General features: G+C 40.4%; 1 protein-coding gene across 2 annotated transcripts in view; it reads right to left on the reverse strand.

Moving 5' to 3' along the window:
• rhpn2 (rhophilin, Rho GTPase binding protein 2) overlaps window positions 1–25,082 on the reverse strand; it is a 32,900-nt gene extending 7,818 nt beyond the window's left edge. For both annotated transcript variants that reach the window (XM_069660773.1, XM_069660765.1), the window contains exons 1-9: window positions 24,899–25,082; window positions 18,661–18,776; window positions 12,730–12,858; window positions 6,084–6,159; window positions 4,945–5,022; window positions 4,476–4,600; window positions 3,658–3,824; window positions 1,885–2,072; window positions 1,610–1,766 (exon numbers count right to left, since the gene is read on the reverse strand). In XM_069660773.1, coding sequence (XP_069516874.1) covers window positions 1,610–1,766; window positions 1,885–2,072; window positions 3,658–3,824; window positions 4,476–4,600; window positions 4,945–5,022; window positions 6,084–6,159; window positions 12,730–12,858; window positions 18,661–18,776; window positions 24,899–24,964 — 1,102 coding nt within the window. In that variant the 5' untranslated portion in view covers window positions 24,965–25,082. The remainder of the gene's footprint in view (window positions 1–1,609; window positions 1,767–1,884; window positions 2,073–3,657; window positions 3,825–4,475; window positions 4,601–4,944; window positions 5,023–6,083; window positions 6,160–12,729; window positions 12,859–18,660; window positions 18,777–24,898) is intronic.
• Between the last annotated feature and the right edge of the window lie 2,653 nt (window positions 25,083–27,735).

Genomic DNA, 27,735 nt, shown 5'->3' on the forward strand with positions numbered 1-27,735 from the left:
TTCTTTAAAATATATGAATTGGATAAACAAAATATAATTGTAGAACCTTTTCTTTCATATAAGCATTACCAATCTGCGCTGATTTAACGGCAACAAGCTCATTAAAATGCAAATCCTCCTCACTCCTGTAAGCCGTCTTCTCCTTCATCTCACTGGATTTCAAAGGTAAATCTAGACCATCAGAACTTTCTAGACTTCCCCCTGACCAGTCTGCTTCATGGAGACAGTACAGAGCGTTTATTTGCAGTGTTTGTGGTTAATGTGTTTACAACAGCGCTCTTCATTCTGTCCTGTTTCTGGGCAGAGTCCTCTCTCTCTCTCCTGTCCTGTGGTTAATTGCTCCATTCTGCTGATTTACACAGGAATCTGTTAATGAGCTGCCAATTCAAAAGCTGCTTCGCTCCATTGTTCCTCTATTGAGAACTGTCCCCTTGATAGCACTGAGTAAAACTATGAAAAATCCACTGTAAAGTTTCATATAATCTGCTGTGTTTTGATTTATTCAATTTTTTGTTTCATCTCAATTTTTTGTTTCATCTCCTCCTAGATTACAGATGTTATTGTGTTGTAGGGAAGAGAATGGAGAAAACAAGAGTGCAACAACTGCGCAAAATGTGCAGGAAATATGAATTATGTCCCTTTCAAAACTTAAACAAATAAAGTGTTTATTTTTTCAACAAAATGACGTCTTGGGAACTAAATAAGATTTATAGACAAACCACCAAGAACTGAAAAAGAAACAGCGTGACTGAAGGGTTTTTTCACTCTCAATCATCCTTCTCTCTCTCTGTCTGTCTCTCTCTCTCTCTCTGTCTTTCTCTCTCTCTCTCTGTCTGTCTCTCTCTCTCTCTCTGTCTCTCTCTCTCTCTGTCTGTCTCGCACTTGATTATGTGGACGGTATTAATCGCCTACGTGACTGTAATCCTCCTGAAGTCTACAAACATCCACTCAATTTCACTCCCGTTTCTACTCTCTCACTCTGTCTTTTCCAGGAAACTTAGCTTCTCTTTACCATGGTTTGTCTGTGTGAGTCTCTAAATAGCCGTTATGTAATAGCTTTGTGGCTGGCTGTGGTTCAGTCCAGCCATCTGACATGACTAACCCAGTGGACCATACAGGACTCTGAGAGGAGGATCAGGTTTTTCAGGCTGTTCAAATTCAGCCACTTAGAGTCTCATAACACAGAGCACAGGATTGTTTTACACCTTAACAGTCAACAGTCAGACTAACTAACACACTTTTACTGTAGGTTAGCAGATGGAGCGCGAGCGGAGGCTATAAAACTGACATAAGCTCCACTTGTTAACCCATATTTACTTGGGGAAGTTTTTTCTTAAAAAAAGAAGGAAAAAAATCAATCATCAACTTTCCCACTGCAGATGATAATTGAACTACTGTGACGGTTGCAGGCAGTGCAGGCGGCATGCAAATAACAGGGAGTCCTGCTTTAACAGTAATGCTCTAACTAAGCAGAAAAACTGTTTGCATGCTTACGTAACATAGTTTGAACAATTAAGAGCAGTTGCAGTTTTACAGTCACATTATCTTTCTTTTTCCCAGATTCTTTCTAATTAATGAATAATTATGAGAATAGAAACTGTTTTCTTACACTGGTGGTCCAGGAGCGCTGAGGCTACAAAGTAGTGTGCCATGGAGCGGTAGTGGTTGGTTTTCACTTGTGACATGGTGGACCAGAAAAATGGGACGTTGTCTTTGATTGGTGTCTGGATCATGGACTGGTGGACCTGGTCGTAGATTTCTGAGACCTGCGGGAAGAGGAAGATAGAGTTACTGAGGGGACATTAAAAGCAGTCATGTCGGTGAGATCACTGACAGAAGTCTGTATCACATGAGGACTCTGTGTGCGTCTGTGCTGCTATTTACCTTTGCAGCCTCCTGGGCCATCTTCATGAGGGAGGAGAACTGGTTTCTGATCCCCGGCAGTGCCGTCTTCTCAAACAGACACTCCTGAGTCTGAGCCAACATCATCTTGATCAACATGCTGAGCATGGCTGGGCTCATGTCATAGCTGGGAGTGTGGGTGAACGTCTCCTTCAGGTGGTTCAAGGTACCTGGGGGAGAGTGAGAGGTCAAAATCAGACTACTTCCATAGAGACAATTTAATAGTTTAAAATAATTTTGTTTAATTAAGAGGTTTTGTGCCAAAGCAGACGAGAAGGTAAAAAAAAAATAACCCTTTAAGCTTGACCTTGTGAGGATGGGAGCGTATTCTCACAAAAAGAGGTTATAGTGATGATGGTGTTGTGATGAGGTGTTGCTCCCAAAACTTCAGTATCTTACTCTGACAATAGAAGTTAGTACTGTTGTTTATAGTCTAATAGTATAGTTAATAGTTTGGGAAACAGTGAGTCTTTAGGGGCAAATTTTAAATAGTTAATTTGAGAGAGGCATATAGTTTGCTGGCCCACATAAAGACACATTTGGCTCTTTAGCATGCGGTCACATCAACCCTAATTGGTAACAAACTCTTATACAGATGTTTTAAACATGTTCCACACAGAAGGTTGATTCAGAAGTGATCCATTCAGATCTTTCATTCAGATATTATTTAACTCAATATAATTATTAAAGTAATTATGCAAAGCTGATATTATTAATTAAGCATGAAAAAATCTCAACTCTCCCCTGCAGTTCTCTAAACTGCCCATAGGGGCAGTAGTACCCCCTTTGAGAAAAACGGACTACTTCCTCCTATCCTCCGGTCTGTTGTCGTTGCTACGGTATCCAGAGAGGGAGAAAACTCACTGCTAGCAGTGAGATCAATGTCTGTGTGCTTCTTTAAAACTGAGCCAAAACCTCCTTCAATTAGATTTTCATGTCAAATGGAAGCAAAGAGACATCTGCATACCAACTGAGAGCGCCTCCCTCTTCTTTTACTGATTAAAAACTTGGTAGCAGACAGCTGCAGACAGCTTAATAACATAGTACTGCTTATCTACTCTTCCTCTAAGGTCCTGCCATTGTTGGCGGTCTCCTCCCATCCTCTAAACATCTTTATTGTTCCAAGCTCAAGGGCACTGCAGCCACCCTTCTATAGCTAGCTCACCTCACAGCTTAGTTTATTACTGGCTCCCTATACTGGTGACAATGTTCCTCACAGCAGCATAATTATTTTACTTAGTACAATCTAAATTATAGCCATCAAAGCAACATAACCAGAGCCAAGGTCTGTTCAGAGCTGTAATTATACTGCAATACTCCTCACACTGCCAAGTCATAATTCCATCAAGACTCGTCTGAGCTTCCTGAAACCTCTGAAGTTCAGGAAACCAGTTCATGTGACGGCTGCTCCTCTGGAGCGCCGCCACATGACAAGAAGCCAGAGAAAAACTTCAACAGCATTCTCCGTCACGGAGCAGAAGTCACAGGGTGGAGACTGGCATGTATTGTGCTTTTTTGTTAAGTGTGTTGCTTCTTTATTTTTAGATCATTAGAAACACCTGTAACAGGAAATGAACATCATACCTGGCCACAGAAATGGGTCAATATACTAATCAAATAGTTAAAGAACACTATTAACTGACATCACTGTTTATTATTCATCTTCATGTCTTTGTTTTTCTCTCTATTCCAATTACTAACTAATTACTAACTATTATCTAATTAAAGCAGTTCATCACTCCTGTCTCTTCCTACCTGCAGCTTTCTGGAAGGACGAGATGGCCTCCTCCAGGCCCACTATCGTCTGTCGGTCACTTCGGGTCCCCATCTGAGAGTAGAGGGCGGCAATGTTGAAGAGGATGCTCGCCTTCTCCAGTGACAGGTTCTGTTGGCAGACCGGCACGCCTGTGAAGGAGTCGTACCTGAGGGGAAGAGGAGGAAGATGTCAACATTTATGTTTGTAAAAAGAAGGAATGAAAATGATAATAAAGATTTTTTTAGGGAATAAAATTAGGTAAAGTTAAAAAGAGAAGCACTACATATCTTAAGTTTAAAATATCTCAGAGGACGTCCACAACAAGGGTTTTATTGTTTTGTGCTGACTTTGATAAAGTTATTACTGCTTTTGTTGTTTTCTCATGAGGTCTCCTGTTCTTCAATCAAACAACTTCTCTTCTTTTAAAAAAAGAGGTAAAATTGAGCAGGAAGGCATAACCGGTCCATAAGGCTGCAATAAAACATCTTTCTAATCTCTCCTGTGAGTTGAAGCACAGGCTGGCATCAGCTGGCTGAAATATTCTCATTGAGGCATTTAAGCAAATGATTATACATGACTGAGACATTTATTGCTTGTGCTCAAAGGCTTTGGAAAACCATCGTATCGTGGCTCATTGCATTTCTTTTTTATCACTGCTGTAATCTCACCTGTTGCTTTTCTGTGTTAAGGTTTGGGAGTTGGGGTACGATTCATACTATTTGTTTGGTCCACTTTTTATTTAAATGCTATCTTATTTAGAACCTCTTGAAGTCCACTTTTTCTGTAGTTTCTTTATTACAAATGCCATTGTTCTTACCAGGTGAAGAAGATGCCGGTCTGGCGCGATGGGGAGAAGAACCGGCTCTCCATCAGAGGAAGATGGCTGAAGTATTTTGCCAGCAGTTCCACCCCCGTGTCGTTTCTACTTGGTGTTTTGCAAGCCTGGGAGATGAAAGGAAAGAGATCTTATAAAGTCTGCAAGAGCGGAAGATTTCTTAAGGTGATTACACACAGCGCTGTCGTTTCTAGGTTTTCATATATCTGCCTCTGTATTCACTTCATGTAGGTATGATGTGCTCACACAGAAGAAAAATACCATTTGAAACATCCTATCACCAATGATCCTGTAGTAAGCATGCTTCTTTTCCAGCACAACATACTGAAAAAAGAAATTCATACTCTCGTTTGATTATATCTAAATGTACTGGGGACACCACCGGTGTAGAAAAGCCACATGTCAGGAATGATGAACATATGTATCAGATCACACTCTGAGTATCCTCTACCTGTCTCAGGTCCATCAGGTCAGCAATCTCCTCTTCGTAACTGTTCCCGTCTTCACTGTAGTGCTCCAAGATGAAGTCCTGCCACAAACAAATAAAGATCAACATATAATATTTTCAGGACAGTTGTTAGGGAGTTCTCTGAGCAATAAACATGTGACTTTCAGTTACAGGGCACCCTCTCTGGAAACTAGGACACCCAGGCGCATCATTTCTAACTGTGTGATGCCAAGTAGGCAGGTGAGAGCTGTCATCCAGCCAGAGGCAGGAGACACCAGATCATTAAATCTAAGGTGCGCCAACAGTCAATAAGTAGAGCAGCATTAAATAGAGCAACATTAAACTGCTCAGAGATCCAAGAACAGGATGCAGCACACAGTAAATATGCCATCAGGATATTTACGATGTTCTCACGTTGAAACACAGCTACATGATGACTCTCATAGGCTCTGCGACTGACCCACTTTGGTACATGAGACAAATCATTGTTATTGTTGTGTGATGGATTCTTCCTGAATCAATAAATAGTGAACACAATGTAGCAGCAGGTGTGCAGGGCGCAGATAATGTGACCCAAATACTGCATGACAAGAGACTGAATACTGCAACTGATCCTTACTGAAAACACACCTACCGATGTGGGTCAAACACGCTGCATGCAAATTATCACTATTTATAACCATTTACCTGGAAATCTCTACCTCTATGTTCCTCTTTCTACTTGTCCTTAAAGTGTTTATGCTGTTGAACAGTTTGACACTGTCGTCCTTTACATATGTTAAATAAATGTCGGTGTTGTTAATGATGATTTGAAGGAGAGCATGTAAACCAGATCATTAAAACCACGGAGTGCTAACAGAACACCAGTTACACAAGGTCTGACCTCTTTGGAGCTCTGTGAGACGTGACTCAGCAAAACATTTTAGTTCCTATATAATTAACTTATCTACCTTCACGTTATGATACAACACAGTTTAAAATCATTGTATTATCAGTATCTTCCTGTTCATAAACTAATTGAAGCTATTACTTTCAAGAAAAGTTCAGTTGTCACCGATTACATCAAAGGTAAAACTGTATACAGCACCTATTTACATGTGCTGTATAAAGAGTTAATAGTAAATCTGTAGTTGTTTCTATACCTTGAATAGAGTTGAGAAGTCAACTTCTTTTGTCTCCTTCAGACCCAGAGCAATGAGGGGGATGTTGGCTGTTTCCCTGTAAGCAAAACAGAAAGAGAGAAATTAACAACTCATGATCACTTATCTTATTGTCAATATCAGAGCCAAACCATTACAGCTGAACGTATCAGGGCCTATCACCGCTGTATTGGTATCAGCATATATGTTGAGGGAGGAAAGCCACTGGGCTTTCTGCAGGCACACTCACACCGAGTCAAGGATCAGGGCATCCCTCATAACAAAAACATAAATATCAAAGAAATAAACGCTGAGCGGTTTCGACCCTCATCGGGTCTTCTTCAGGGCGTGGTTAGGAAGAGTCATCTTTGATACTGATGTTTTTTACAAGAGATGCCCTGATTCAATAAAAGGCATTTTAAATGAAATCCTTGGCTCGGTGCGAGAGTGCCTGGAGAAAGTCCAGTGGCTTCGCTCCCTCGACAGTTTACTTTTCACCTAGCATTCACCTGGAGTTTAACTCCTTGCTACTGTAAGCAACTGGTATCCCTCTTTTTTCTAGATCAGCATATATGTATTCTGGTGTGTCGCCCTGATGAAAACTTTTTACAAAACATATAATGCAGAATAAATCATCATTAGTTTGTCCAGCAGAGTGTCCTCTACTCTCAGCACTGTCTGCAGCACAGCACCAGCAATGGTTTACAATGTGTTAAAATGTTAAATATTCCTCTATAACAATATTTGTTTAAGAAAACAGCATTCTCACTACCTTTGCTTAGTCATATCCATGTTAATTCAGTGCACAGTCTACACAGAAAAAAGTTATTTTCATTCTAGCTCTATGATTTACTGTATCGGCAGCCATATAGGTAGTTGGTGAAGTTTTTCCCTCTTAAATCGCTATCAGTATCTGTACTTATAACTACTTATTACTTCTAGTCAATATAATAAATCTCTGAGGACAATAACTCTAACGGGGTATAAGCACTGTCCTTAAAGATATATCATACTTAGAGGACAAAGTGCAAAATGGATTCACAAACAATTAATGTACACAAGGCCAAGCGAAAGAGCACAGCATATTCTCCCATTGTTCTACTGATGCATTAACAGGTTACAGATGAGGCCGGCTCTAGGGTGTGGTTCAAGATATGAAACAACAAGAAACTCCCTTTGACTACAGACCAAGCACGGTTAGAGATATCACATCAAGGTCTCATGTACAGTAAATAACAATAAGCACAGTTCCAGGAACAGCCTGATTCCACCAACAAAGAGAGAGAAAACAACAACAGATTTGTCACTTGAGAAAGTTTACATTGTACTCGATTAATCTGGACTCAATCTTCAGGTAGTTTGATTGAGGGGAGTCCGGATTAGGCAGATGGTGCTGTGAGCACACACTGTTGGAGTGAGGATTTACAGGAAGCCCCTACGTCTCCTTCGATTGTTAAGCTACAAAACTCCCTGATGATTAATCACTGTGGAGGTGCAGCAGTGCTGCGTCCATGCTAACGCTAATTGAACCCTCCAAACAGTACAAAGAGGCTGCAGTAAAACTCAGGTAAACCCTCCTCTCTGATCTCAGCTTTAGCTTTAATGGTTTTTCTGCTTGTGTGAACCTGGAGGTCCCCGCTGCTGACAGATGGAAAACAGGTTCAGCTTGTTATCAGCTCTGAGGAGACATAACGTGACAGATACCTGCTGCAGATCAGACAGAGTCTTTAAAAACAAACCCCTCCCCCTCCTGTAGCAGGGGAATGAGGGGTTGGCAAATAACTTACCCCTTTTAAAAACAAGAAGCTTCTGGATTTGTTTGATTGGTTTGGAATTTAGGTTATTGAAACAACCTCAAATGAGGGCAACACTTGTACAAACTTCTAATGCACTATTGACAATAAAAACAAGCCTCCATGATGCTGTTATCTTTAATCTACTTTAATCAGAAGTCTTTCTATCAAAGGGATCAGAGGTGCAGAACAGACTCTATGAACAGTATGTCTAAACCCAACAGTTGGGGAAAACCAACTCCTCACTCATTCATCACTTGATGATAAGGCAGCATTCCTCTGGCACACTGGCTCTGTGATTCACAGAAACCCTCATTCATCAGCAGCACCGACAGAGAGAGATACAGGCTGCAGTGTAATCCATTAGGACTCGTAGATGAGATCACTCTGAGGGAGATCAGGGGGGGAAATGTTAAAAGCCTCTCAGAAGCTCACTCCCTTTCACATGCACACACACACACACAGACACACACACCTCTCAAACAATCACTGCCAGTGCCAGTGTGCAGGACATGACACAGACATTTGCTTTAGCAGTCAGGTGAGGCTCATGTTTTGGCCACAGAGCGACTAGCATAACTTTAAATACTAAATATATCTACACTATTCTGAATCACACATGCATGTCGTTTCATTACACTGTATGTGTATGAATCTATATGCATGTTAAAGGGTGCATATACACATTTTCATGCCAAACTGAATTTCTTTGTGTATTTGCTCTGCAATGGCAATAAAGTATCATTCAAATAGGATCTACACTGTTCTTAAGTATGTCAATTAAATATCAAGCTAGAGCAAGGAAAGTCTATTAGCTTAGCATAACGACTGGAAGCACTGGGGAGATGCTAGCTTGCAAGCAGCCTGGCAATCTCTGCAAGCATGCGGAAAATACGTGTATTTCTCAAAATGTGAAACTATTGCTTTAAAGAAAAAGTTAACTTTCACAGTGCAACAGGGCAAGTATGTGCACCAGAACAACAGGTTCAAGGACAACATGTCAGCTAGCTCAGTAACCAGTTTTATCCTTGTTTAAAATGCACTTTGTTTGTACTGTTTTGATGCAATTGCCATTTTTCTGTTATTCTGCTTGTTTATTTATTTGATTTAATTTGTTTTAATGAGGACAGTTAACCATTTCCCCCTTATTTTTTATTACTGGATCATTAAAAGTACTACCACATCCTCTGATAACTATGTGATAGTACTTTCTCAAATAAAAGGACAGTGCTTATCTCGTGTACCTATGTTAGTGAAGCGGCCTGTAGTGTCTGTGTCTTTATCTCAATGTTTTTATCAGTCATCACTTAAGCTCGGCTGATTCAGGAGCTCTTTAAGAAAGTTCAGCTTGTTTCCCAGGTCAAGAACATTACACAGAGAAACTGAACAAACATTTACTGCACCACAGATCACAGAACAAGAAACATTTGATACTGTGAGGGACACTGGAAAAAAAACACACTCAGAAGTGAAAATAAGAAGCAAAAAAATGCTGCAATATTTAGTCATGTAAAGAATACAGTATTTAGCTTGTATTCTTTCATGGTGTGGTTCAATGAGGTTATCCACTACATGTACAGCACATGTGTACTGTATCAGTCACATATATGTGCTTTCAGTTACGCATTACCTCATGCCAGAACCAGCTGAATCTGGTCTGAGCGAGAAATAACAACAGAAAGACGCTATTCAGGGGACAGCGGGCCGCTGGGAAAAGCCGAGAAAGACGAGGAGGGTGTTTTTGTGTTTGTACTGAACACTGCGGTTGTGTTTCAGGCTGAGGGGAGCAGGAGGAGAACTCTCCATTGTGGCTGTGCAGCGTCATCGCTCTGAGACACCTGCTCACACACCACAGAGGAAGACTTTTCTCAACATATCCAATATTCTCTTACACATGTTCCCTTACACATGTTCACTGTGCACCTTTATATGGATTTATATGGACTGTTGATCTGGTAGATTGAATATGATGATGTGAACACTTTGAATTTTGCATGTGTTTAATTCTCTTTTAATCAGACACACCATGGTGAACGGGTGACGGTAGTTTCACAGCATGCCTATTGTCTGTGGATGGAGCATTGAGCAGGTGTTTTTATAAGAGCCTGATAATGAGGCTGAATGTTCCCACACTTGAGTCGCCCTGATCCCATATGACAGAGGACACTTGGGTGTAAGGATTGTACAGACAGGCTCTGGGTCGGCCCAGGAGCTCCTCCCAGTTGGACATGCTCGAAAAACAACCTCCAATGGGAGGCGCCCAGGAGGCATCCTGCTCTACCAACTGAGCTAAAGTGCCCCTATAGATTTTAACAGTTTTCATTTCTTAACTTTAAATAAATAAAAAATACAGCCTTATAATGTGTGGGAGGAAGACACTGCTGACATTTTAACGCTACACTCTCTGCTAGCAGAGCACTGTTGTTCTTTGCTGTTGTACATGATGATGTACCTGAAATCATTTCCTATTAGCTGCTCTTAAATGATAATTTAATGATAGTTAAAGTCTTAACACCTATCAATGCTCTGCAGGTTACCGATTTTGTACATTTTGAGGGGGGAGGGGACTTATAAACTAGTGACCAATTCTTCACTATAAAGATATCACAATAAAGGCGGTACTGGAGACATTTCAGATACTGGTATCATTATACGAACAGTTTTTATGCATCACTGTTGTCAGAAGGTGTGTATTTGTATTTGCAAACTGCTACATGAAAGCTTTGTGCAGCTGAGATGTTTCACATTTACTCTGCAGTATGAATGATTTTATCTTGGGGAACTGCAGGGAAGAGGACAGAACAAATTTCCCTACAGGAACATTAAAGTTTATCTATCTGTCTTATCTTGTATCTTCCTCTAGTGTCTGTTTTTAGAGTTTGGTCTTTATTTATTTGACAAAACTCTTTCTGTTGGTAGCAACATCAGATAAATCACTGGGGGGGAAACAGAATACATTCAGGAAAATGTTGGCCTGGATTCATGAGGGCTTAAATCCATCTTCTGCTGCCTGTATAAGAATATGAGTTATGAAAACCAGGTCAAAGATTCTCGTGACTTATAACAAAGCAAAGTAATCTGGGCGTGCCAATGGAGGATGCTACCTTGGGTTTTATAATCATCTGCAGATTTATGTCAAACCCTAAAAACCCGAACCAGGTCTGTTTCTCTTTAAAAACCATCTAAATAAAGATTTTGATAATGAAAAAAAGAATTTGCTCGATAGCAGCAGGTCGGCACTTTGGAAAATTTCTGTCAATGACCCTCAGAATGGTTACCATACTTACCAACCAAACAAAACCCCATCCCCCCATTAACCTCCACAATCACCCCACCTTTCCCATCACTTTAATGCTCTGTTGTGATTTGTTGTCATGGGCAACATGGCATCCTCGACAGAAGTGTTTGTGAATGTGTGTGTGTCTGTGTTAAGGCTTGTCTATGTAAGGTCATTTCTATATGTATCATCCATGTATTTTTTATGGTGTTTAGAGTAAATATTGAAGCGTTGTATATGTTTATGCATTTTGGTACTGCTTCATGTGCGCCTGTGTGAATGTGTAGTGCAGGTTTATTGTGTTTAGCAGTGTGTTTTTGTGTGTGAGAGTGTCTCTGGGCAGATGGTTTATTGAGGACTCAAGTGGTCTTAACAAGAAGAGCCACCTGGCAGCAGACATGCCTCAATCGAAGAGCCTTTAAATAATCCAAATTTGCATTAACACACACAAAAAAACAGTGTTATATGCTTGTATTTCCTTCCTTTTATTATTTATTACCATTAAAAGTGCTATCCTTTAAAAACTATATCGTTAGTTTGCCGGTTTGTGACACATAATCATGAGAAAATCTGTTAAGAAAATAAATTGTTATAAATGGCTCAGACAGATGCCAATTTTTAAAGAACATATGTCTCTCCTTGTATAAACCTCTATATTTCCATTAAGTCATTAAATCCCTTTAATGTCTTGCTAACGCTAAGTTGACACGTGACAGAGACGATGTGTGTATCTTCGTGACATACATACTGCATTTCCATCCACACCCTATAAACTTGGCTTGTGTTTAAAGAAAGAAAACACCAGGACCAATCAGCGTCACACACCCAAACACACCCGATCATCGGCCTGACTGAGAGCAGCAATGTGCTCGATACTTATCTTGGTTTGCATAAAAGTTTGCCTCATTGTTTCCGTATAGCTCTGTGTATTGTGTCTCAAAAACCAGCCGGTCCAGTTCAACAGCTAACTCTGTTACTGCACTTGGTCTTCGTGCTTTTCTTCAGTCTCTCTCCATTATCATACACCTCTTTTTACCTTCTCCTCTGTCATCAGGCGTCTTTCATGTGAGAGAGAGCGTGATGACTTAACTACAGTGTCAGAGCCGGATCTGACTGCCAATCAACTCTGTGTGTGTTCTATACCTTGTTATTAACACAAGTCTGAGGCTTAAACCTGCACACAGAGGACTCATTTGCATGCTGAGGTCACTGTGAACAGTCATCATTTCTGCAGGAGTTGGACATTTAAAAGTAGGATCAGATTTGGTTTAAGAATTTTGTTGTATCTGGATCAGTGGTGGCCTAATTATGTTGCAAGAGAATTGGTATCTACATTGTAAAGCTCTGGCTTCTGCAGATGCATTTTAACATGCAATCTGTTGAACAGGCTCATCACACTCATTCACGTGTTCAACAAAGAAGCCCAAAGTACATGTTAGGCTCAAAAATCCTCTGCTTTTTACAGGTAATTTCTTTGTTCCATTGCACCATCGTTAAAGCTTGTCACTACCATGTTGTGCTGGTTGGCAGTGGTAGAATCAGTGCTAGGAAAAGAAGAAGCAGTTATATGTGTACTCACTGTGTGTTCTGGTAGACCTCCACCGAGCTGTTAAGTCCCTCCAGCTGTCCCATCAGGAGCTGCAGGTTGGAGTTCACGTAGCTCAACTCCAACAGAACCATCTCTTTGACCTTGTTGTTGGATGAAGCCCTGCAGAAACAGACAGATGGAGGAAATCAAAACAAGACAAATATGAGTCAAAAGGTTATAAAACATTGCATATAATACGATGGGATGAGAACAGAGAAGAAACATCAGCCTTGTTATTATCCACTCTGACTTAGCCAAACTTTCCTGCAGCTGATTATCAAAACAAGCGTTCCTCCTGGTGCTCTGGACCACAGACCTGCGTCACTGTGCCCCTCCATGTGCTTGATTTACTCTCCAGCACACAACAGCATAATCAAGATTTATGTACACCAGCTACAGCCCCTGTGTAGCTCAGCAGCTTATTCCCAGGGCAGAATCATTGTTGTAGAAAAAATCGAGGGGTCAGAGGTCCACCATGTTTTATCATTTATTGTAAATTAAAGAAATGTTTAAAATGTACAGTATGTGTGGTTAGGCGGGGAAGATCAGAGCATAAGACTGTGTATATCCGTGCAAACAAGGAGATAGGGCTCACTGCACAGCAGAGATAAGGTTGTTATAATACCTCAGAGGGGTGTGTGTGTGTGTGTGTGTGTGTGTGTGTGTGTGTGTGTGTGTGTGTGTGTGTGTGTGTGTGTGTGTGTGTGTGTGTATGTGTGTGTTAACATAGTAAGACAAAGTGGCTCGATCCTTTGTAAAGCAGGATTTATGATGCATTGTCAGTCAGTGAAAAAAAAATGCAATTCACATGCATCTATGGGAGATACAAGGTAAAAGAAAATGCACACACACACACACACACACACACCAGTGGTCTCATTTTATCTGTGAACCCTCGCAGGTCCCTGTCAAGAGTAACTGATGTGAGATGAACCTGCACCTACACCCCCGCCCCAAACTCCACATGACTCTGGAGATGTTTCACTGCTGTCAATCTGAGTCGTACACCTTGTCACCTGATCTCTCTCTACCCTATAATTACAGAGGCTGTGATCTTTAACAAGACAGGTAAGACGTGAAGACGTGCTGGTAGGCAGGAGTTTAAAACAAGGTTACAGCAAGCACACAGTATATATAATAATCCAGTTTGTACTTAAATTGGTTCACTCCGCTCTTTGTTTTTCTCTCTGTACAACACGTTGGAATCAACTGGGTTGTCAACCACTGCTTAGCATCAACACCACACGATCACTTCCCTCCGGCCTGCTGGAGGGGTTAAGAGGACGTCTGGTTCTGGGGAATCCATTATCCATTAGAGGTGCTGTGGCTTGGACAGAGAGGATGCCAGCTCGCCAGCTCCAGGCTGTTATTAATATCCAATTTAATATCTAATAGTGTCCCACCGAGCGTGAGAATCAGACTGTAAACCAGAGAGTGTGGTTTCACTGAGTTTCCCCAAACTCTGTTCTGAAGAGGACGTTTTTGTTTCTTTGGCAGACTGACTGTTTTTTGTGTTTTCCTCAAAGCCACTGACCTGAAGAGATTTCTGGTACTGATACCGATTGGAGTTTTATAACTGACGTTTTCAGTACTATTAAACCTGTGAACAATTGTATATTGTCTCTTCTGAAATGGCTTCCTACAGTTTAAGGCAACAACTCTCCAACCAATGCTGACATCATCAAGGTTACCTTGGCTTTAGTCTGAGACCCTATATTGAAGGTGTGGGGGTGGTAGAAAGTAGAATTTAGGAGGTACAGAGGTCGAAGTAAAGGCTCTAGGCTCTAGGCTCGAGGTACATTGTGGGAAATGTGGATTGGGATTTGTGCTCTCTTTTATAAATGTTTGCCGTTGCTGCTTCATTTTTGGTCATATGCACTTTTTTGTCATCTCCCTAGACTTTATGAAAGTACAACACTAAAATGACTTGCATCCTTCTTTATTAAGAAGTTTGGATTTCTGTGCCTGTGATTTTTGTAGATAGTTTTTTCCTTTATATCTGTCGGAAGAGAAGACAAAATAAGAGAAGGGAAACGAAAAGCGGATTTAAAAAAAGAGAGGAGAACTGGTCTGACCAGACTGACTCCACCTGTTGCTGATAGAGAGAGGAATGCAGAACAGGAGAGAAGGAGAAAAAAGTGAGGTTGGGAAACTGATCGCGCCAAATGAAAAAAAACAGACACACAGTGTGCTCAAGAAAAACAAGGATTTGGGTTCAACATGGGCCACAATGACTCAAACTAAACTCCCTATAAAGGATCTTTTTGTGCTGATATTTTATTATATTTTGTAGGGGTGTTACTTTGGAAAAAGCAGATGTGACAAATCTGTGTTTGACATGATATTCCAGTTAAATGTCCAAGCAGGTGGGATAGCATGACCACCCCGTCATGCACACCGACTCCTAAACACAGATGGACGATCACAGGTAAACTACAGCATGTGATTGAGGGCCTTAAAATAAAGCTGAGGGCATACCTTAAACTCAAAACTGCATCCAGACTGTTCTCTGTGCTGCAGCTGGGCTGGCAAACACACACACACACACTGTCCATTTGCCCCCGGCCTTGGCTGGGCAGACAGACTATGTGAAGTACTGCAGGAATGTGGGGGCTTCTGAAGCTGACAGAAGGCTTAGACAGGCCTAATGGACACATACACACTAACACACACACACACTGTCACACACACAGACAGCAATATCCTCTGACAACAGACTTCTCTTAAAACAATATCAAAAACAGCCGATTTCAGGAACCAGGGGGTGAGTTGAGGCTACACAGAGAAAAGGTGAACTTTGGTACCTTTTCTCTGACACTAACATGAAAACATTTACAGTTCACTAAACTTAACACGGTCCTGACTGTTTGAGATACATTATCCCTGCCAAAGACCACGCAGCACAGACGGTGGACACGGTAACAGGAAGCCCTGTATAATCTAATGCAATCCAGTACAGTGAGCCTGCAATAAACACTATTTTTTATGAAGCTTACAATATTTCATTCATGTTTACACTTTGTCAAACAGATGTTGACTCAACTCTAGGAAATTTCTGAGGCTGTACTTTCCCTCTAAGTGTTGGAAGTTTCAAACAATGAAAGTAGCAAAAGGATGGCTTAACACTCACTCTACATATTTTCTGCCTGCTATTTTTGTCTTACCGGGCAGCGAGCTAGTTGTAAGACCTGTTTTCTTCCAGCTCAGCGGGTTTCGGTAGAGCTACATTTAGGAGGTGTTCATGGAAACACATCAAACTCCTCTGTCACAACACAGACAGGATACAAATTAACAATAAAAAATCTAGGTTAAATGTAGGAAATGATTTATTACTCTCCATTTTCTTTAGAATAAAAGAACATGATTTTCTTGATGTTCACAACAGAAGCTTGTTATGGGTCACGTGTGACAGATTACAAAGTATTTCTAAAGTCAACTTTGTCCTCTTGCCTATCAGAGGCATTTGCCCTGAAGGCTACACGGCCAATACATACTGTAAACACTGTACAAACGTGCATGCATCCTTTTCTGACAGGAGGAGCAGAGCTTCAGTCTGGCCTTAAGTCCAACTACCTACATGTTTACAGTACAAATATGTACATTTAAAAACAAGCCTATACTCGTTGTACACGTGATTGTATATCATTCTGGAAAAACAATATAACAAGAGCCCTGCACAGATGGCGGAGGTGTGTCTGAACCCCTCAACAGTCACAACCAATTACACGTGCTGTGATTGCTGTTTGACGACAAGATCCGCCTTCAAGTTTGTGACCATTCAGATCACCTATTAACCCTACTGACTTCTGACAGGGTCAAACAACATGTCATGTGATTTATTATATTATTAACTCCACTCGGCAAAGCTCAATGATTGGTTAAAAAACAGTGCAAGGTTGTCCCAAAGTGTGTTAAACTGCAGCATTCAGAAAAATACAACAAAGGCCTGAGGTTGAGAGGTCTATAAGAGGGGAAACTTCCTCATTTTTCTCTGCTGCATTTTACCTCCTGAGAAATAATATTTATAGTTCAGTCATTCAATCCTACAAAAACGGATAATTCAGCAGGAACAGCACTAATCTCGGTGCATTTTCCAATGTTAGAAAATAAAAACAACTGGTGAGTCTGACAGCTGCTGACTGCAACACATCCACTCCACACTTTATTCACTTTTTTCTATACATACCCAAGACAGCGCAACAGAAAGATAAACTTATCTTTAAGGTGAGGACAGGACAACTTTTGTTTTTTGCTGCATCATTGTAGTCGGAGCAATAGAGAGGCAAAAGCATGACAGGCTGCAAAGCACAAAAGTAACGTCTGGGACACACTGCCCGCCTCTAACTGTGTGTGACTCACACACACAGACAGTGTTTCAGCTGCAGAGCTGCTGCTTCCAGCCCCGCTTGCTCTTATAGTGACCATCATTTATCAAGCTTTTCATTTCATTCACATTTATTGTATTTATATTTAGACAGTTAACAAAATGAAAAGCAAGAGGTTCTGCAACACACACACACACACACACTACTCCTGCAGCGATGGAAGCGATGCAGGGATGACTTTAGTTTGTCATCTGCCCCAACGCTCTCTGCTATGCTGACGACTGCCAGTGAAGTCGGCTAAGCCTCTTATTAACCAGGCAGTGGTTAGTTACGTTATGACCTGCTCTGCTGCTGTCTGGGATGCTGCAGTGAGCTGGGATTTGGAAATTAGTATGAGCAGGGTGACCACTTTTACTTTATCTGAAGTGTGAAAATTTAATGTTTTTAACATCACAAGAAACGACAAAGAAAGACATTTAAGCGTTAGTCACGAGTATAACACAAGGCACATAAAGAAATTTAGTTTAGCAAGTTTCACTTTTTACTGAGTAGTAAAGAACTACAGTCAGCCTGTCAGGAGAGGTAATTGTCTCCATGCATCTCTCTCTTTTTGTCTCTCCCTCTATCATACTTTCATCATTCAGTCGGGGCAGACAGCTGTTGCAAAGTGCTTGCTCATGGCAGATTAATGTTGGGTCTCTCTAAATAATATTTAAAAAGTACAGTCTTGACCTGCTGGAGCGTCCGGAAATTACTTTTGTTATATAATAACATTCGTAATCAAGTAACGATGGTAGAGCGCTCTGTGGTCAATGACAGCCATCGGCGATGGATGCTTACATCATCAATGACAGGAAACATCACGGTTTGCAGCCTATAATCAAAATACAGAAGGCTCTGCGATGTTGACATTTCCCTGAGGTTTCCTCTAAGCCACATGTCACAGTCACTCTTTGTTTTCAGGGTACGAGGAATGCTCCTCTTCAAGATTATCATCATCCAATACCATCATTCCCCCCCCTTTGTTGTTTTAAGTCTTACCGAGAATTTATGGCAACTAATGACAGACTGATGACAGACAATTGCAGTTTACTAAGGGTCACATATAGCACAGTGACATAACTGACTGGCTGCACAGACAAATGAATGATGCATGACTGAACGGGGGAGATAAGCAGGTGGTTTTTCTTATGTAACTGATGCATAACTTCTAACATCTGTGTGGGTTCAAACCATACTGCTCATTGTTCTTTTTGTTAAATGTGAATGTCTTAGAATGACTCAATCTTACCACTCATTAATTACATAAGTCTTTAATCCTATGTGATTAATAAGATTGGTGCAGCTGTGGCTCAGTGGTAGAGTCGGTCGCCTCTCAGTTGGTGGTTCGATCCCTGACTGCTACAGTCACATGTTGAAGTGTCCTTGGGCAAAACACTGAACCGCAAGTTGCTCCCGAAGGCATAGCCATCGGTGTGTGAATGGGTAATTGTGACATGTAATGTAAAAACGCTTTGAGTGGTTGGAAGACTAGAAAATGAAGCTGAGCCATGAATGTGTCGTCTGTATGTGTGTATTATCAGTGTTTTGTTCTTACTTCAGCAGGTTCTCAGCTCCGGCCCTCATCCTCATCTGTTTGATGATCTGCTGGTTCAGACCCGCTCGCTTATTCTGCAGTTTGCTCCGTCCAGTCTGGGCGAACGGGTTACAACCCTGAGAAAAACAGATGCAAAAACAAACATGTCAGCAAGAGATACTATCTTATTAAAATGTGGGGGGGAAAACTGCATGGGCATGAAGAAACATTTGCAGAGTGTCAAAAAAGTAGAATGATTTCCTTGGAGATGGTTTTTGAGTTGCAATATTCAGTTTGTAACAATTATAAAACAGGACACTTCAAGTCATTCAAAGATTTTCTTTCTGTATAGCCATTATCAGGGCTGTACAAGCAGCAAGTGATGCCACAATCTACTGAACAAATAAAAATAAAGAACCAGATTAAGCCAGCAGTCAGAACCAAAACTAACCAGGTTTACAGTCCATTTAATTTAACCTCTCACTACAACTTATGGTCATTATTAAGTCGATAAAAGTTCCCCTTTAATCCACATTTACACATTTTTATGTACATTTTGCTTCGATCTTTACGGCCTTATGTAACAGTAAAATAAATCTAAGTTGGGTGTCAAATAGCTCCACCTACATTTCACTGTACTCGACTCAATGACACATGCTCTCACTGTTTACAGCCACTGTCCTGTGTGTGGCTGCACTGTGTGTCCTTGTCCCTATCACAACCACAGCCTCACTAAGTCAACATGCTGTCACTCCCAGCAGCAGTACAGATAAACTGGCCTGAGACATTCACACTGACTGACTCACAGCTCAGCAGAGGTGTGTCTGTACTTCTGATGGCAACAAAGACAGCATGATGCACAGGGACCAGTTAGCTCAGTTAAACCAGTTAGTTTACAGTCCTGAGCCGTGGACACTTTGACACTGGAGTCATTTGTCTGACTCAGTCTGAGGTCAGCTGAAAAATGAAAATCAGTAGATACATCAAGGTCAAGAGTGAGAAGAATCAGCACTTTGACAATATATAGACTGATAATAGTTACATGTTTGTTTTTCCATATTTAAAAAGAATCTCAAAGTTCAAGTTCAACTCTTGATCAGTAAAAAGGAAGATTTGCTGACTCGTGCTCAGCAGAGCCATGACATGAGGCTTCTGTAATGTGTGAAAACATTTTTTTCTCACCTAAACATTTGCTGTTTTGGCAGATTTGTTTAAAAAATATTACAACTTCAAATAAAAACTTTCTGTCAACTAGAAAGAGCCTGTCTTTGCATTTTCAGTTTCATGGCTGAATGGAAAATAACAGACATTTTAAAGGAGAGGATGCCAAAGTCAAACACCGATTTCCTCCCTAATTGTGATCACACGTTTCCCCTGTACTGCGGTCGAGGTCACTTCTAATTCTACTATCCAAATGGAGGTAATAGACACCTGGCTCCTCCAATACACATATCCGCTTCCTTTTTATCTGTCATCAAGGAGAATCATACAAACCCTCTGATCCACTGACCTGAGGTCTGAAAATAAGATATAATCCCTCCCTGGCTTCCCGCACATACACCGGAAGTATCTAGATTGATTAGATTCAAATAGCTAGTCATATAAATAAACACTTCCTGGAGTGAACATGTTTTTTTGCATTATGACTCCTCAGGTCTGGACTTTTGAGGCTCATTGGAATAGCTTGAACTTTAATGCCATTATTTCCAAGTATATTACCTAAAAATAACAACAAATTACACATATACAAAATATCTATATTATATTTAAACAATTAGGTTCTACTGGATTCAGCAACTATTGATATGGGGCTGCTTTTTGTAGCCAAATGATTGTTGGTGCACACCACATAAAAGCCACATGCTTCACTGTAATCCCACAGCTTCTTTACATTTCATCCCCCTCCGTCTCCCCTTCTTTCTTACACCGTCAACCTTCCAACAATGCCTAAAATATGATCTTAAAATGTTGATATGATACAGCTCGATGGGACTGTTTTCATTCTTCATTTGATGTGTCATTGTGAGAGAGTAATTTAGTTGCCCCACATCGTTCATATCTAGATCTGAGTCACGTTTTATTCTTTAATCCATAAACTGGAACAAACAATAAAATGATTCATCAGAGGTGGACAGAGGTAAGTGATGTCATTCTTATACAGATTTCAACATCACTAGTCCACACAACAACATGCACTTGACTTTTTCTACTTATATTGCCCTATAAAACTCCACTGTATCGACTTGGGTTTTCCTGTACCAACACTTTGGTGACCTACGTGTGTAATGATTAACCATTTATACAAACAAAGCCTTGTTAATTTCGCAATAAGTTTGTATCAGGTCTCTCGGGGGGCGTGGCCTGGCCAGACGTAGCAGCAGCTATTATTAGAGGCTGGATGAAGATGTGAGCGTACGTCTGGAGAGGGCGTGGACTTAATGCCATACACTGTTACGTCAGTCATTACATCAAAAGTATGAGGTATGTGTGTGCAAAAGAACAAGGGAGTGGCCAGTGGTTGATAGTAACCATAGTGTTATGTGTCCATGTCTAATGTGTAGTTTGAAATGGAATGAAACTCATGCTAGCATTCCTGAGTGATGAGTCTTTACTCTGATCATCTGACCAGTGACCATTACATATCGTCTCACTGTAACATCTAGTCTACAGCTGATGGTTTGATACCACACTGCTGCTTTTAGTAATATTAGAGAGATTATGAATTTTGTGTTTTGGCTCAGACATTGTTTTACAGAGAGTACTTTAGATCATGTAACATATCTGTATCAAATGTCTTAAAACGATTAGACTTCAAACGTTGTTGATTTGAATACATTGTTCAAACCCAGAGAAATGTTTGCTTTTATCCAAGGTAATGACGTTGGTAATTTAGTCTTAATTGGTCTAACTTCAGAGGAAACAACGATGGTACGTCAGAGCAAACTGGTAACTATTGTTTGAATTGCTCGCCCATGTTAGAGGACAAATATTTCACTTTGTTTGCCACATGTTATGTTCTTGTTGCTGTCCCAGTAAAGTGAAAACGAACAGGTGAACTAGACAAGGGTAAATATTGGTGTGGCCTCTCCAAAGATGGAGAGAGCTGCAAAATAAGTTAGGAGATGCTGATGTCGCATGTTTGGCAACAACTCGCATGATCTCACCCTACTTCAAACATGAAACATCGATATGGATCTATGTATCAATTCAATAATGAAACTATTCAATATCATCAATACAAAGTTAAAACATGAATCCTTATTGTAATCTTTAAGATACCGCTACCGATAACAGCCGACCAAAATTTCCAATGCATCCTTTCATTTAATCTCTGGAAGGGTCCAGTATTTTTGTTGTTAATTGTGAATTGATATTAATGTAACTGATTTAAACTGTTTTAAAGGGGCCTATGAATTTGTATAGTGATGTACTTAGTGCTAAATTAAATCAAGGGTGTTTTGATTAATACGCACAAAGAAAACAAAGAAGCTACCTGACTACTTGCACGTTCACAACCCAGACACTTTGTTTGAAAACTTGACCAAGTCACATCAAGTGACCCATCGCAGTTGAACCCCATCATTGGCTCTGCTCCTGCCTTGTGTAACCCACTGAACAAATCAGGGGACTTGAACCCCTCCAAACAGTACCTCCTTTCTCTCTGAGGGTACAAAATACTTTATTAGCGCAAAACACAGAGACATTCCTGTCCATATTCATATCCATCAGACAGCCAATCATTCTGCTGTTGCATAACCCAGGCTTTATACAGAATATGTAGAGCAGTGATTTATGGGTTAGTTGGTTTATGTAACTGGTGGTCAAGCCTGGCAATGGACCAAGAAGAGGCTACAGGAGCTTTTGAACCATTATGGACTCTTGGTCACCCTACAAATACCCTACAAATATTCACGGCTCTTTATGCAAAGCTGAATTCATCCAAACCACTGACCGATTGCTGAATGGGGCTTGTGCTTCCTTCAGTCCACAGCCAGACATCTTTTTATGAAGTTAACTACCAAAAACTACAATATTTGATTTCTCATTTGTCTTTTTCCAAAACAAACCCTCCTCTGGGACTTTAAGTGTGTCTCCAAGTCAAAGGAGCTCGTCTGGTTTGCGCACCAGGACACATGTTGTCAATTTGTGTCTGTGGTCTGGCTGCAGGACGGCCTCGGGCCAGATGCTACGTCAATGCTCTCGCTGGCTGAGGAGGATGAGGAGAAGAAACATGCCTATTCGGCTTTTTGTGCTGCCATCTTTCCATCCTGCAACCATCCAGTCGGACGTCAGCCAGCAGGAGGTGAAAGAGTGGAGGGCTGGGAAGGAGGCCCTGAACCACAGAAGCTCCCTGGAGCAGCCTTGAGGCCTTGTACTGAGGCCTTGTAAATCATTAAACTCATTTTCACCAAGGAGAAAGTGGGGCACAAAACGTGGAAGCAAAGATCCTCTTGGCTCCACTTGGGTAAAATTTGACCTAAAAGTTTCCAAATTGCAAATCTGTTTAACATGACAAAATGAGAATGCTGAACTCATTGCTTTGTGGTTGCACTGAATGTGCAGCTTTTTCTGCAATTAAAGTAGCGTTCAAGACTTATACAGAGGACAAAGGAAATGTAGAGAGAGTGAGAACGATGGGAAAAGAAGACTGTGTTAGGCGTATAAAGGTTATGGTTTGTGATTGAGGTATTAGACTCTGCAGTGTCCCATCATGCCCTGTGACGGTGCCAGACTCCGGCTCCCACTGACCTTTTTATAGACACAGGAAGTGCAACACAGAGCCTAAATCCAGACAGCGTTCAGAGGGGGATTCGGGGGATTGAAAGGCACAAAGGCTCTGTTCAGATGGCCATCTAAACAAGCTTGTCTGTAAAAACAGTCCGGTTGAGGACACTGGTACAAACATGGAGGAATGAAACACAGACCACAGCATGGCAGACAGGGAACTTAGTAAAACACATAAGCTTCAATATAGGCTAGATGATCTCAAATGGGGGCAGCCCCCCTAAAGCAAATTTGTTCTTGAGTTTATTTTTCAACCTTTGGAGGGGAGAATAACAGAACAAAGGGAAGACACAAAGTAACACAGGTTTGAGAAGTTCCACTGCTGGTCCTGATTCATTGAATGCTAATGCTAATTAGCGTGATTAAAAGTCTTTAACTTTATCAAAATTACAAGGGGGAAGACACTCCTCTTATCTGGGGAACAATTTAGATAACCTAACTTCTATATTTACATTTCAATCATTCAGCTGATGCTGTTATCCAGAGCACCTTCTATGTGTGCAACTGCAAGATATAGTGTAACAAAAGAAAGGTCAAAGGTCAGGAGTGTTGGGTAACCTTTAACACAACAGTCTTTTGTTATAAAAGATTTAAGAAAATAAATTTAAATGCAGCTCTGAAGAAATTGAACTATTTTTAATGGGTTCTACGTAAGAACTAATCCGGCCTGCAGACATTATCCAAAGAGGCTAATCCGGCCTAAATTTACCAGGGGTATCACTCCCTATCACCAACACATCTCTGACAACAGTAGGGGGGTGATTATGTTAATTATGGGATGTTTGGTCACTGCCCTTTCAGCCGCTCTCACTATCAGTAACTGCAGGAGATACAGCTATTCTTGGAGAAGCGCACACACACACACACACCTACACACACACACACACACACACACACACTGACAGCTGGAGGTGACACTGCTGTGGTTTCTTCTGCTGTTGGTGACACATCAGGAGCTGCAGTATTGGTTGTATAAGACTGAAACCATACTGTTTTTAAAGACAAAGTGACATTTTCAAACATAAATAACAACAACTTTTCTCCAATACACTTTTGATGTAGCCTTTCTAATGTTTTTTTAACACATTGGAAAATAGAGCTTCTTTCCTAAGTTAATGTTTGGCTTGTGAAACTGCACATCTGGGGACATCGATCACTTCTGATGGTAAACAGCCGATATAAAAGTAGTTGAGATGCCAGTATAATAATTATCTGAAGACATAAGGGACGATGGAGGAAGTAAGACACGCAAAACTTGTTTCTATGGCTCCGTTAAAAGCGTTTTGTACGGTATACGCAATGAGTTAGGATAGTGAGATGGTGACAGAATACTTTGTCAAATTGTTTGACATTTTTTAACAGTAAAATGTGCGCCAGTATCTCCCTCTCATTGTACATTATGGGAGAAAAAACAGTAGACAAATATACAGTAAATTTTCTCTCACCAAATTGAAGTGACGGGAAACAAACTCACCTTTTTGAAGTAAGCGGTCTCTCCTGCGCTGCCTTTGATGCCGTTCGGTAAAAGTGTGTCCGTCATCCTGAAGCCTCAGGCTCTGACTATCTCAGAGGAAAAAACAAGTGAATTAATAAAAAAAAAACTAATTTAAACCAGGTCGCTGCTGTTCAACAGGTGGGTATCCTCTCTCCTCCAGCAATGTGTCTGCTTTCTGACTCCACTCAGCTCGTACAGGGAGTTTTCCACGGAGCAGAAGAAACTCCGCCCACAAACGAAAAAACAAAAAAAACTGGGTGGTGCATTCACCATAAAAAAAGAAAACGTCACTGAACTGCACCTGTCTCATTAAGGTGATGAAGCACGTAGGGCATGACTAACAGGTTCAAAGTACTGTGTACCAATACAAATTCATGGAAATGGAGGCTTGATTTAAGTTTGACTGACAGGCGCTCAAACTGCACCATCTAGTGCGCTGGATAACCCTGGACAGGTAGTCATTGTTGAACTATAAAAAAAAATATACGGTTAAAAGCCTTCTATATATTACATATTTATCTCTGTGAAATACATGTTGGACAAAAAAAAACTGTTAATAGGCCTGCCACAATAAAGCCATACTTAGAACTACATGCTTACAGTATGGATTAATAATACGGGTGTTGAAAATCCAGTGGGTCAGCAGGCCGATCTGATAACCCATTAGCTAATGTTAAACGGTTAATAATAGCATTCAGCTACATCCTAGCTAATATTAATGTTGACTAAAAAGTGTCTAAATGCTAAGATACAATTTAAACGGCCTTAACTTTGTGAAAACAACATATTTGATAACGTATTGTCTACCACCAAGCAACTTGTAGTGTCAACGTTCCACCGCTACCTTGTTCCTTACAGCCGTTATCGAATTACGTCTGTACGAGTGTGTGTGTGTGTGTGTGTGTGTATAGGCACAGGTGCATATTCAAGACATTAAGTAAAATAAAAGGATATATAATTGAAATAATATAAAATATATATATATATTATTATATTCTTCTACAATACTAAGTTTCTTTGCATATTCGTTTTCCATCACTTTGAGGGCTATGTAAGACAGAAAGTCACAACACAACTTGTGTAGCCTACATCAAAGTTTCTGATAGTGAGAACAATAATCTTTATATTGTCAATGACAAGTTCATAAGTGATATTGTTTTGAGAGAATATTTCTAGCTGGAAAACCTTTGAGTAGAGCCAGTCATGTACATCCTGCCAGAACTATTAGCTAAGAAGTGTCTGATGCTAACATTTGCTGTAGTCTGATGGTAGCTAATTTGTTATCAAATATGGCTTAATGTCCCTCTGTATTTTCATGACCCACTGTCTATTTAGTTTACTATTATTCTGGAAATGGTGCAATGATAATGATTTACCAGATTCCCTGTGTTAATACGACTTGAAATGGCATAAAGACACAGTACATTAAAAAAGAGTGTGATGTCAGAAGAAAATGGCTGCCATATAATATGGTGAATTGATTTACCCATTAATGCACTGTTAGATTTGTTGAGGAACATAAATACATGTAATTTAATATCATATTTATTTAAAGAATATATTACTTGGGGTCGCTTGCCTAAGTGGTACAATATAATGGTGCAATATGGCCTATTGCAGATATTAACAGAGAGGCCTCAGAAGTAGGCCTATCTGTTGTTTTGTTTATCTTATAATTTTTTTTCTGGAACTGAAACAAGGAGCCATGTGCTTGGCAGGTTTTGCCAGTTAGAAAGCAATTAAAATTTTTGTTCGTAGAAGAGATGGTTATTAATGCCAGGAGAGGATTAATTATAAACACTGAACCTTGAGTCAGGCTAACAAGGAAGTTGCTGTGGCTTCAAACAAGGTCAAATCCATCTTCTTCTAGGAAATGTCTGCATGTGAAGGACAAAAACTCATAGAATGGAAACATATTTATTCCTAGCTTTATTTGACATCTGTTGGCTTGAACGATTTGGTTTCCATTTGACTTATGAATGTAAGACCACGGTAAAATTTGCATTTAGATTTTCTCTCTTCTGCATTTTCTCTTGCCTGGAAGAGAAAGTAAAAAATGGAAACAGGATTTTACAGGTTTATTATAGAGTTAAGGTCATTACATAGCTCATAATACCACACAGTTAGGTCAGAGCAGCACAAAACCACTAAAGTAAATGAAAACTAATAGAATTTCTATTAAAACATTCATATTTGTACAGTGACCAGCTAAAACGTCTGTGCAGAGAATACTTGTTCTGAAGATGGTGGTTATGACTGACCATTCGCTTTATTCAAGTGTTAAAAATTCCCACAGTACTGAGCAAGCGAGATGTCACCACCCTGCACAAACCGGTCAGGCTGGTTTCACTGTCGACCAGCTTACAGAGTCAAGTGGGTCCTTCAGTTTCAGGCAGACAGTCAGAAAGAGCAAGCAAAGCACGTTTATGTCATTATAAGTCAATAAATTGTGAGTCAGCACATTCTTGCTGACAGTTTGAAAAAAGATCAGCAACACAAGATTTTTTGTTTTGGCTGACAAATCAAACTGATGTGGAAAACAGTACATGTGTGAAAGAAATCAGTTGTATTTCTGCCAACTTCTAACATTACTACAGAGAACTCGACTGAGGTTCAACAAAAACTTTGCAAAAGAAAGATGAAGAATGCAAGGGCTTTTGTACCTGTGACAATGAAACATAGTGCCACATAAAGAGAAAGAGAAAATAATGCCTTTTGACTGAGACGATGGTTGTTGTAATGAACGTTAATGACCACTAGGTGGTGACAGAGGTTAACATTTAAACACATTTAACCATCCTTTTATGTTCTTTCCT

This window comes from Semicossyphus pulcher, unplaced genomic scaffold, assembly GCF_022749685.1.
Source record: "Semicossyphus pulcher isolate SPU_LCO1_2020_fin unplaced genomic scaffold, fSemPul1.0.p SCAF_1, whole genome shotgun sequence".
In the NCBI taxonomy this organism is placed as follows: domain Eukaryota; kingdom Metazoa; phylum Chordata; class Actinopteri; order Labriformes; family Labridae; genus Semicossyphus; species Semicossyphus pulcher.